The 13,436-nt window shown below is 33.5% G+C and overlaps 1 protein-coding gene across 6 annotated transcripts in view; it reads right to left on the bottom strand.

Annotated features, from left to right (window-relative positions):
* LOC125679370 (uncharacterized) overlaps positions 1 to 13,436 on the bottom strand; it is a 91,787-nt gene that overhangs the window by 25,349 nt on the left and 53,002 nt on the right. For all 6 annotated transcript variants that reach the window (XM_056154485.1, XM_048918554.2, XM_048918556.2 and 3 more), the window contains 5 exons: positions 11,710 to 11,772; positions 11,173 to 11,514; positions 10,721 to 11,041; positions 3,040 to 3,342; positions 1,011 to 1,094 (listed from right to left, as the gene is read on the bottom strand). In XM_056154485.1, coding sequence (XP_056010460.1) covers positions 1,011 to 1,094; positions 3,040 to 3,342; positions 10,721 to 11,041; positions 11,173 to 11,514; positions 11,710 to 11,772 — 1,113 coding nt within the window. The remainder of the gene's footprint in view (positions 1 to 1,010; positions 1,095 to 3,039; positions 3,343 to 10,720; positions 11,042 to 11,172; positions 11,515 to 11,709; positions 11,773 to 13,436) is intronic.

Genomic DNA, 13,436 nt, shown 5'->3' with positions numbered 1-13,436 from the left:
CATTTTGCTGATCAAACTGAGCGGATTTTGGGTTTGCTAATCCATTCATTATTTGAATGCCAGGGTTTGAGCTCCAAGTGAAATCATCAATATTTTGGGCCAAATGACTTTAGAAACTGTACCTACTTCTTTATGTTTTTATAGTAAAATGAATACAATTTAACATTTGGAATATAATTCATTTGCATTATTTCTAATTAAGTCCAAAACAGTGGGGGAAATATAGGAAGGAGAAATATGTTTCAAATTTTGAACATAATAAAAAAATTACAAAGTCAAATATTTTTTTAAGGAAGTTCATTATGTGTGTACAAAATAATAATGATAATAAGAAATCTTTAATCATTACATATATTCCCATGTGCTCAATCCTACCCCTGGGAGCAACAAATCAAAACAAAAAACCCAAAACTTGAATCTGTCCTTCCTCAGGATGATTGCATATCAATATGACTAATCACTGCTGTTCTTGGGATGAAGATTTTAAAGATACTTTCCTATATATAACCCCATGTAAACTTTTGATCCCCTATTGTAGCCTCCTCCTCTACTCCCGTGGCATATCTGAACAATTTTGAATCTCCACTCATTAAGGAAGCTTTCATGTAAGTTTTGTCTTTTCTGGTCCAGTGATCCTTGACAAATAGATTTTTAAATGATACCACATTTTCACTATTTCTTAATTATCTCCCATGCAAGGGGGTGTGGCCCGTCGATTAAACAATTTTAAATCACTAAAAACAAAGGATGCTTTAATATGACAAGTTTCGTTGAATTTGGCCCTGTTGTCTTGGAGAAGAAGTTGAAAATGTGTAAAGTTTACAGATGGACAGACAGATGGATTCAGGACAACAGGTGATCAGAAAAGCTCTCTTGAGCTTATAGCTCAGCTGGGCTAAAAGTACTTGCTGATCACAAACAATTTATTTGCATATCATAGAAACTTGAACACCCCAAAATATATCTAATATACTTTACAAATTCATTTGGAAAACATGTGAAGAACTCACCCTCCTTTTCCACTATTCTGTAAGTACATTCAAATAGTTCTCCCTCTTTCAGCTTTGTGGGTGATGTAGAGACCTTTCTACTGGCTGCAGTGCAAATGACATCATTAAGCAAAACATCTGAATATCAGACCAAGGCAAACTTACTATTTAGAAGTGTTATATATACTATTTAGAAGTGTTATATATACTATTTAGAAGTGTTATATATTAATGGCGCAATGAATACATCTTTCAAACTCTGAACAAGAGCAACGCCAACGTGGCATAATACGCCCGTAGATTTTGCTCAAGGAAAACATATTTTAGTGGGATTCATATTTTAGTGAAGTTAGCACTGTCCTCTGTGAGCTAATTCATTATGCTTGTATAAATGGATATAAAGATAAAAAGAGGGATAGCCTTAGAATGTGCTACTTCATAAATATGTTAACGGTTTGGTTTGTATCCTGCCCACAAGGTTTTCCTAATAAGTGATACGACCTTGACCTTTGACCTTGAAAAACAATAGGCACCTTCCTCTCATCATGATGATTAAATATACCAAGTTATAATATCCTGGAGCTTACGGTTCGGTTTGTATCCTGTCCACAAGGTTTTCCTAAAAAGTGATACTACGACCTTGACCTTGAAAAACAATAGGCATCTTCCTCTCATCATGGTGATCAAATATACCAAGTTATAATATCCAGGAGCTTACGGTTTGGTTTGTATCCTGCCCACAAGGTTTTCCTAATAAGTGATACTACGACCTTGACCTTTGACCTTGAAAAACAATAGGCATCTTTCTCTCATCATGGTGATCAAATATACCAAGTTATAATATCCTGGAGCTTACAGTTCAGTTTATATCCTGCCCACAAGGTTTTCCTAAAAAGTGATACTACCACCTTGACCTTTGACCTTGAAAAACAATAAGCATCTTTCTCTCATCATGGTGATCAAATATACCAAGTTATAATATCCTGAAGCTTACGGTTCGGTTTGTATCCTGCCCACAAGGTTTTCCTAAAAAGTGATACTACGACCTTGACCTTTGACCTTGAAAAACAATAGGCATCTTTCTCTCATCATGGTGATCAAATGTACCAAGTTGTAAAGTCCTAGAGCTTATGGTTCAGTCTGTATCCTGCCCACAAGGTCCGGACAGACGGACAGACAGACAGACGGACGACGCCATACCATAATACGTCCCGTCTTCGACGGGCATATAAAAATGGATGTTGTTGGTTTTTTGCAATAAAAAATGAAGATCAGAACTTCCAATGCTTCTCCATTGGCTGGAGGAATATTTCTAACTTTTTATAAGCGACCTTCATCTTAACCAAATGACCTTAGCTCAAGACGTGGTATCAGTTGATCATAAGCAACCTTTGTGCCAACTATGTGCTTCTTATAAAGTAATGCCCTGCAACAAATATTTCTCACCTTTTTTTTTTTTTACCCAGAATCGCAACCTTGGCTAAATAAACATAGTCTAGCATCATGACATATCACCAGGATATGAACAGTCCGTGTGGCGTATGAGATTAATATGCCTCTGTATTACAAAGTTAAAACTCTGCACTTTTTTTTCTACCGATGTCATTGAACCTTGGTTAAGGGTCATGGCATATCATCTGGTAATTCTTTGAGCCAAAACATGAGTTTCTTATTACAAAGCTTTTCCCTCTTTTTTAACAGCTGACCTTGATATATGACCTTATGCAAGGTTATGACACATTTTCTGTTTGAAAGCAACCTTTGTCCCACGTAGGTGTTTCCCTATCATTATCTTTCATCTAATTCGTCTATAAGATGTTCAGGAGAAATTTTTTTTATTTTGATAAACAATGCATTGTATTTAAAGTTTCAACCATGAAATTCAATTTTTTTTAACCTCAGATGACCAAACAACACAGATTAATAAAACACTCTCCAGTAAATAATATTTTTGTATAACATAATTATATATATGTGTTACATATAGTGTTTCTTATAACAATGGCAACATAAACACGGGTCGACAATAAGTTGTTAACTTTATATTTACCTTCTGGCATCTTCCGTTCCTCCTCCTGTTCTTTTTTCACTTCTAGTAAATGATCTAGAAAGTTCTTTCTCAAAGCTTTTTCTAATTGTAACACATATTCATCATTTCTAAAGACATATGTCAAAAATCCATTCATCCTTTCTCCTCTGGATTTTCCAGATGCAGGTAAGAAACTATCCATGACATCTTTTATATCATGTTTGTGGTTGTCAATAAAAGTCTGCAAAGTTTCCTGAATGATGTTTGTCTCAAGTTCTTCAACCACCCCTTTGTAATTTTGTAGAAGTATTTCCTTCACTTTTTCTGATAAAACAAAATATAAGACCTCAGATTTAATTTTTTTTTTAATTTTTTTTTTTTTTTTTTACATAAAATTCATTTTGAAGTTGGAACCTAAACCATTTGTATGAAAAGCATTTTATGAGATGAATTCTACATTGAGCATTACATCTGATTTTGAATCAGACAAATCACAATATATACACAAATCGCAACAGACATTTGATATCAAAAGACAAATATTTTTATTCTGTTATATCTTACAGTGTTTTACTCTATACTGGAATCAATTTATTAAAAACATGAGGCCTACGGGCCTTAATGGTCACCCGAGTACCATAGCCCACACATAGACCTGTCAGGGAGTCTCATATTTGCATTTAAGCCTCATTCTGGAGTCTTTTGTGCATAGCTTTATGATCTTTCTAAATATGTTTTCAATTCCCATTCAATTACAATAGAAGGAAAGATGAAGTTTGAAGCATTTAAATCAACCCTTATTCACTTCAACATCAGAAGAACAAAAGATTTCTTTTTTGTACATGAGCTGTAGTTGCTAGAACGTACATGTATGTTACACCAAATTTATTTTTTCTATAAGTATGAGATAGCATGTATGTATTTTTATGTATGATATGATTGAAATGGAAAAAAAATAAATAATAATAATAATTTTAAAAAACCATAGTGAATAATAATAATAATAATAATAACATTGTGAATAATAATAATAACATTGTGAGAAAAAGGAAGGGGTGGTGCCCCCCCCCCCCCAACTCCTTGTGTTCTAATTGTCTGGAAGGACAAAATTTTCAGTATGTATATATATATATATATATATATATATATATATATATATATATATATAGTTATATTCTGTTAATTTTGATTTTAAGATTGTATTTGCTGTTACATTTTACTATTTTCAAAGTGTGCAAAGAATAATTGTAACACTTGAAATTACCAAAATGGGGGTTTACGTATTCAAGAGACCATTTTGCAAAATATCTCTGGTCAACTATGGTAATTTTTTGTTTTTTTTTGTTAACCTTTCGATATAATTCTATATATTTTTAAAGAAACAATTCAGATTTTGAGAATTTTTCAAAATTGTGATATTTTGAGATTTTTTTTCCTGATAGATGTGAGCAGATTAAACAGCAATTGTGTATGTTTTCAATTGAATATATATCTTTAAAAATTCTCTCAGTAAATGAATATCTATTGGTTTTTATAAATAATAGCTTAATATGATGTGCTTTGGTGCATAAATTAATAAAACATGAGATCATGCATCTTTTTGCATTTGGGGTATATGTGCTCTGTAGCATTATACCGGTAGTATGAAAATAAACCCGAAAAGGTATGTCCAATATGGTTTTTTTTAGTTAGTATGAGTTGTTAAAAGTTATTTAAATGAAAAAAAAATTGATTGACGGAAATTTCTAATAGTATTTACCTACCTTAAGTTTTTCTCATACAAATGGTGGAGGAGAGAAGATTTTATAAGATTTACGACATCTTTTCTTTTTTGAATTTTTTAAAATCAAATCTTTTATTTTAATGGTTTTAGCACATGCCTCTTAAGCCCTAAGGAGGCAGAGACCATGAAATTCAATTTTTGTTCCCCATGATCCATAGATGTTACATACCAAAACTGGTTGAAATTGGTTCAGCTGTTTTGAAAGTTTAAAACCAACGCACGACAAATGACTATTACTGAACAACAAACAACAATGGACAAAAATAGATAGCACTATTGTCAACTGAATGACTGTTTTCCTATATATCCCCATGTAAAACTTTGATCCCCTATTATGGGCCCACCCTACCCCCCGATGGCCATGATTTGAACAATTTTGAATCTATAACCAAAATGAAGCTTTCACTTTCATGTTAAGTTTTGTCTTTTCTTAAGAAGAAAACTTTCTAAAGATACCACCATATTTTCACTATTTCTTAATTATCTCCACTTTGAAAAGGGCTTGGCCCTTAATTTCAGCTATTTTAAATTCCCTTTACCCAAGGATGCTTTATGGCAATTTTGGTTGAAATTGGCCTTGTGGTTCTGGACGCCGTTTCATCAAACATCGTAACTAGTTGTGTAACCTTAGTTTGGCGTAACTTTCTGACTAGACTAAATATTTTACGCAAGTCCGTTTCATCAAATGGCGTAAGATTGGAATTTACGCAAGTTTTCTACTAACTAGTAGAAACACTACGTCAGGTCGAACCCTTACGTAAGTACCTACTACTAAGCAAAATGTTAGCTGTTTGTAGATATATATGGAATTTTTACCGACGAGCTTTGCGTCGTGATCGATTTTTTCAAGACAGGATGCTTTTAGATGTTTACAACGATAAATATGCAAGGCCATAATGGTTACTTCCCTTTGAAAACTAGTAAATTTATGGCTTGCCTTTACTGTATAATTATTTTTCACAAGTGTCTATCTGTACATGAATGATGAATGTGCAGTGTTATTCCCAAATCCCTTTGTAAAGTAGTCCACCGTAAAGGGAAATGTAGGCTAAAATTTATAAATCTCTTCAAAACTTTCGATCTGACTAACTTGGAACAAATGGTTAGCGAGCCCGATTCGATTCAATCTCTGTCGTATGGTGGGTGGATTTACGGGAGTGTAATGTATATTTCATGAACAGTTATTTCAAGATCTACTATTTTCCATTGTATATCTTAAATCTTGAAAAAATATCCCGTCATAAGAGATACATCATATAACTATATTATGTATCTACTAAGACGGGATTTTTTGGGAAGATTTTTAAAATATCAATAATAAAGTTCTTCCAAATAAAAAAAAAAGTCTTCGTAACAGTTCAAATGATACTTGACGAATTTCGATGATAAGTGATGTGAGGATAATCCGTACAGATATATATTTTATGTTATCAAATAAAGAAAAACATCTATACATGTACATGTATATCAGGCACGAATCGGAGTGAAGGGGGGGGGGGGTGTCACCCTGCGTTGCTACTCCACTTTTTTAACAATACGAGTTTTTAAAATTTTGTACTGCAAGTGAATGAGAGGAAATTATGAATAAAAACTATTTAGCGAGGTATGATCATGAGCATTAATAGAAGAAGTCTACACACATGATGTTTGTAGGAAAATGTTTTGAGGCACTCATAATAGAAGACTCTAGCACCCCCACGATTGAAGAAAATGAAACCTGAGAGAGAAAAAAATTGTGGAAATCACTGCAAAAGATTATTTGAAAAGCCAACACATCTGATTTATGTTCCAGCTGCAACAACCCCCCCCCCCCCCCCCCCAGTCACTTTGCAGTGATATGTTTGATTTAGTATGCAGTGCCCAAATAGTATGGTATAGGAAAATGTTACTGCCTCTGCCAACACGGCTATCTCTGTCTCCTCCCAATTACGCTTGTACATTTTCTTTGCGTTCTTTTCATTCATTATTTTGGTCCAGACGACAAGTGAAAAAAACGAAAGTATGATGTACGCATGCTCAGGACGCGGTAACTAAGCACGTAAGCTTAGTTGAAAACTTAGTCGAGTAGTAACGTACGCATGTATTTATGTCGTTTCGTGAAACACGGTTTGCGCTAAACTAAGATTATACGTAACTAGATTTACGTAGTCGGCGTAAGACTTAGTTAGTTGAAAATTTACACTTATTGATGAAACGGTGTCCTGGAGAAGTAAAAAATGTGTAAAGTTTACAGATGGATGGACAGATGGAAAAGAAGTGAGCTTAGGGGAGCTCCTTTTTTTTTTATGGTGCATGCCTTTTATTTTTTGTAAATTTTCATATCCCCATATTTCCATCTGTAAATCAAAACTGGTGAAATAACTTAATCAAACAGATATTAAACTGACATCTATTTTTTTTTTTTTATCTCCATACATTGCTCATTTATGTGTTTTTAAGCTTTGCAAAAAGAACCTGACCTAGAAAATACAAAGCCAAGGTATTTAATTCTTTCACATTTTTCATAAGCTGCAGAACTTAGCTCTCTGGGGAAAAATGGGACATACCATGGTGTATGTCCCATATTTCCCCCAGAGATCTACAGTTCTCCAGCTAATTTTCAAGAACATCTCTGTTGTAATGAAAACACCTCTTCAATATAGGATCTTTTGGGGAAAAAAATTAAAGAGGGTGTTGCACCGAAGCGGGAATTTTCCCTAATTGAAGCTCCGTGCCAGCATTCGTGAAGTAGAACTGACCTTCATTCATATTTATACTCATTGCGTATTTGCCATTTAAATACCTGAAGGATTCCCCAGTACTAGGGACAAACCTAATACATTTTATGTGTCGATACATTGTACATGTACACTGTAGTCTAAAGATAATTTTTGAAATCGTGAAAATTAAATTGTCTTCTTTTTTTCCTGAGTATCAGATACAATGTATACGGTTACATGTTACGAGTGTATCAAATATTTAATACTCTATACTACTACAGTCCAAAAGCTCTTATACTCGTATGTATTATTTCCTACAACCAAAATTGGCAACTGTACATGACTCTAGACACAAAACAAAATATGGGAAGTTTAATACGCATTAATAAAGTTCAACATTATTCGAAGTACATGCACCTGTAAAAATTGATTCAACATAGCAATTTGCTACTGGAATACATATAAACTCAAACTGTTTAATGGTTATTTACCTTGTTTGGCCTTAAAGTGTTTCTTCCAAAGCTTTGCAAAGTTCACAATGGTTTTTCGTAAAGGCACCATGCCTTTGTCAACAACTTTCATTCAGAAAAACATACAAGTTCTCGTTAGCAGCCTTGACTATTAAAACACAGGTACTGCATGCTGTATTCGGCGTGTTTGTTGAGAGTCCTATTCACAAACTAAGGAAGCTTAATTCAAACTCGGCACATGGTAATAAACAGAGATTTGACATGACACATTTATAAAAACTAGAAGTGTGTTTCAATTAGGAAAAAAATCTAGATGGAATACGTAATATGAAAAATAAATGTGTTGGTGGGGGAGTCGAACCCGGTCGTTTGAAAAATAGAAAACATCTTTACATATAAGAGTCGACGACCTTATCCACTCAACCATGCAGTAGACCATACATAACTAAGGAAAATTAACGTACAGGTGAAGTTGAAAATAATACTAGTGAAGTCGTTTTGATTTTTTTTAGATTTACAAAAAATGCCCTCGTGAAACAAAATTTCAAAGCAACAGTTTTTTTTAAGGAAAACTCGAAGAACATGTTCATGTTAAATTTATTTTGTTTCACGGAGGCAATTTTTCTGAAATTCGGGGATACCCCTCCATTTTAATGCTAAAAATCATATAAATCGCTTATTGCTTGATTTAAACTCGAAATATCTTGGCTAATTTTGTCAATACACGTCTTTTAAACTTATTTTCCAAAATTATTGAATCAAGACATACGTTCCAATTGGTTTCATCATATATTTGAATAACTTAAATTTTTCAATCTTTCATGCAACACCTTTAGGGAAATTAACATGAGACGTGCAACACCTTCTTTAGTATTTACATTAACAATACATTTCCACTCTATACACTATGTATGAAATGCATCCAATAAGTGTTTTAAATCTTCATCAGAATTTGTCAAAATAATTGTATCATCTGCATACAATAGAATTAAAAGTTTCAGAAATATCATGAATTCTTCTTCAATTGATTTAGTTATACTTTGTAGGCCAGCTATGCCTTTCTCTTGTAAAAATATACCTATTAAGTCATAATAGAATTAAAAGTTTCAAAAATATCATGAATTCTTCTTCAATTGATTGAGTTATACTTTGTAGGCCAGCTATGCCTTTCTCTTGTAAAAATATACCTATTAAGTCATTAATGTATGATGAGAACAAAACAGGAGATACATTTTCGCCTTGTCTTACTCCAAAACTGGATGTACAAGATTCAATTGTCATGTCATTCATCTTAATCATTGATTTGATCCCTCATTAAATGTTTCTTCTATAAGTAAAAGATGTCTCTGAGTAAAGAAGATTTTCAAAGATTGCATATACCACACCCCCCCCCCCCCCCCCCAACACACTCTAGCCAGATCCCCTGACATATGGGCCATAAATTTAACAATTTTGGAAGAAGCTCCTCTTTTCATTACAACTAATATGTTGTACGGTGTGACCTTTGAGACGAGCAAAGCCCATTAAAATCTTGCAACACGACTTATAGACATTTTATCCGCCTCTTCATCTAACGCGGGAAATATAACGTGGTGGATGTAAACAGTTATATTGTGACGTCATATTAGCTGCAATGTTTTTTTCTTTTCTCAAACCAAGCAAAAACAAAATGTTTGAAGCTATGAGAAAGCTTATCTGGAATTTAAAAACGTTTATGGTACTTTCTAAACAATCTAATTATTTTAATTACGGGTTTGTCAATGAAGTATACCGCAGTGACGGCGACATTTTTCCAGAAGCATTATGGGTAATACTCATCTTTTTTCAGCTGAAGAAGAGTAAATCACGTGACTCATGTGTAATCATTGGAGCGAGCTCGTCGCGTACTCAGTTTTGGTAGTTTGATGTCAAGTAGTCCAAAATAAGGTTTTCAATGAAATAACACACACTAGCTATGTGGACTATTAAACCCACTGCAGCACCAGAACCCTGACCATGGCACCATACATTTCATAATTTTAGTAAAATCTTAATTCTCTTCATATTATTATTATATACTCAGTTTCATCGTTTGACTTCCAGAAATAATGCATTTTCACTATATGAACTATAAAACCCTTGTCCTAGCACCAGAGCTCCTGTTTCAAGGGCAACAAAATTCATAATTTGCTCATCACCACTATACACATGATATAATGAGTAAAAAAGATTTTTAAAGTTTTCAGGTTTTGACCCCATCCCTCAGGCCCTAGGGATGCAGTGACCATGAAATTCACAATTTTAGTTTCCTTTACTCCAAAAATGTTCCATACTAGACCTGATGAAAAACTGCCTTGTACTTACTGAGAAGAACTTCATTAAGTACAAATGTTAACACACGACGGACAACTACCGATCACAATAGGTCACCTAAGTGACTAATGTGATCTAGTAAAAATTTATTTCCTTCTAATCAAGCATAGAGGAAGTCAGCACCTCACTAATGCTCCCATTTTATGTACAAGTAATCATGACACTATGTGACTCTGTTCACTATTTTTGTTGAAGACATTTTTCTATTGGTTGCTGAAAAGCATCTTTTGCCATAATGTCTCATGATAAACCTTATCCTTCTACAAGAAAATCAAATTTACTTCCTTCATTTTTTGGCATTAGAGGGAACCTGAAGATTTCTGAAAAGTGATGCAAACTGTTTGACATACAACTCATACTTGTCCAGTATAAAGATTTCTTTTAAAATATTGATATACCTGCTTGTTTATGAATATCTTGGTCTCTTTCTGTAGCTTGAACCATATCTATGAGGTCTTTTTGTCCAGCAGACTTCAAGTACTCCAAAAAGGATTTCAAAATTGTACCGTCTGGAAAGTTTCTTATTTTATCAAGCAATTTTTCTCCTCTTCTTTTTCTACCTCTTTCTTGTTCAATATCTATCTGGTCCTTTTCAGAGAAATGCTTTTTTCTGATAAGGAACGATATCAACTGTGATGGCTCCAATTCATCAATAAGATTGCTTTTGTTTTCCCGTATCTTCCTTCTCATGATATCATCAGGTTTCTGTGAGCGATCAACTAAAAAACAATATGCATGCATGTATAGCATTGAGTTATAATTTTTGTTAGACAAGATGGCATCAATCCAATACTTAGTAATTCTGCATGATTTCAATAATCTTGATATTCAGATGAGTAACAAAAGTTACCTTTATCCTTGGGGCTCAATTCCTTTTTGGAAATTTTTACTGTAACTTCAACAGTTTTTAACAGTTTGTCTAACTTCACATTGGCCAGTAATTTTTCCACCACAGACTGTACAATACGTCCATCTTTACCAAGAAACCTGTGAAGCGCAGTGTCTGTCAGAGGGCTGAGGTGAATGATGACAGAGCCAGTCGTCGCTTCCTTCACTGCCATATGTGTAATGTCCACCACCTCTATTTTCATTTTGGGGTCATTGTTTATCACTCTTACAACTTTGTCGATCTCTGAATCGGGGTTATTTTTCTCTTCTATCTTCATTTTTAGGTCAATACGACCTATCGGTCCTACAGGGATAACAATATAAAGTCTAACTAATTTGTGCTAAGGTATACACAAATGCATGATTTGCCCAGTGCATAACATTGGTTGGAAAACATGCATATATTCACACTATGCAAATTTACAGATAAATGATATGAAAAACATTAAATTTTAAAAAACTCTCACTTTCTATAGTAAGAAACAAAGGAAAGACATACCTAATGTCATCAGTTGTGAAACTCCTTTATCTGCAATGACATGGATTTCCGAGCTTGATGAAGCTGGAAAAGAAGAGTAATGTTTAACAAGAGGTCCATGGGCATTGATGGTTACCCCAAGTACCTTTAATATAACAATTAAATCAAACAGAAATGTTGTTCATTGTTGGTAGGTGCACAAAGCACAAGATATTTTTGAAAAGCATTGAAGAGCAAGGGTCTTTCATCTGGCAATGAAGACCTTCTTTTTCTTTCTAGCCAGAGGTGTTAATAAATCATCAACCTTTTTTTTCCCATCAATTTTTGCACCCATCCCCAATAATTTCAGATATGCATTTGGTAATCACACTCCCAGGGTAGTCATTTTTAACAACATTAAGATTCATTTTTTTGCACCTGATGACCCCAACCCAGCCACAGAGTGACTGTTCCCCAAATAATGATCTTCAATGCTTTTCAAAAATATCTCGTGTTATAACCATCTATTTATTCCAACCAGAGTACCGGAAATGTTCATACATATGTCACAAGTTTTCATTGGGGAGTTTGTTTTAATCTATGACACTGATTAACAAACATGGCAAAAATGCAGTAAGTTGTAGAACTTAACTTAACTTAAGGTGGCATCAGCCATCATCAACCTGTGACATACTAATTCTTTTGCATCATATGAATAAAGGGTCCTAGCTTAAAAACTCTGAGGAGGTAGACAGACAAATCAAGAGCTCTGTGTGTAAAATATTTTTCAAAAATCGATTCAAGAACAGAAATGGCTGGGTTACTTTCAAATGTTATCTATCTCAGCAGTACAAGACATACTGAAAAAAAAGATATCAAATGTAGAATTTTTCAAAAAAGTGGAAGCACTTTTAAAATGTCACATGCATATCTTCAATGTTGTTTTTAAGAGCTTGTCTACGAGAAAACCATGCAAAATGTGATGGAAGCAAGGTTGTCGGATCAACAACATATTTTGAGTGTAATAAAGTACATCAATATCAAATACTTTGGCATATTTTTTTGGGGGGTGTAGTCACTGGATAGGGATTTGCAGCCATGTTACTAAACATAGCACTTTTGTTCTGACAAAAGGGTAAAATTATGTATATTTTACCCTTTCTATTTAAAAATTCTAACAGGTTATTGAAAATGGATTTTTAAAAATTAACACAGTTTGGAAAACAACTGGATATACATATTCATATTGTTTAGTGGGACTCTAAAATTTTACTTCCGTTTAAGTGCACAAAGGTCACAAATTTGGCACGATTCCAGATTTTGATAAATTGCAGAAAATTATAAACTTTTGAATCAACTAGTAGTAAAAAAGTAACGCTTTGATTTATTCAAAATTACTTTCATCTTATAGAGAAGTATATTTACGACATATCAAAAATCTGTCTTTGGACTCTCGATTATAGTAAATATATTAATACTTCAAGTTGGGCATTTTTTCCTGCTTGTAGAGCTTTTATTCTGGTAGCCACCTAAACCTGTTTGTCATGCATGGTCCTTGTTATCTTATCAATAATTTTATGATTTCACATCAGATGACCAGAAGTATGTATCAATCATTTTTTGTTGCTATGTATGGGTACTGGTTGCCATGGTGACAGATTGCAAAATTTGAAGAAAAAAAATAACGTTTTTAAAAAAATAATATGCATCGTATGAATAGTTGTAATTTAACAAAATTGATATTTGTGTACTTTTAAAATGCCATTTTT

Source organism: Ostrea edulis, chromosome 2 (genome assembly GCF_947568905.1).
Source record: "Ostrea edulis chromosome 2, xbOstEdul1.1, whole genome shotgun sequence".
In the NCBI taxonomy this organism is placed as follows: domain Eukaryota; kingdom Metazoa; phylum Mollusca; class Bivalvia; order Ostreida; family Ostreidae; genus Ostrea; species Ostrea edulis.
Note: the sequence above shows the minus strand (reverse complement) of the source record. Positions and strands in the feature narration are given on the sequence as shown.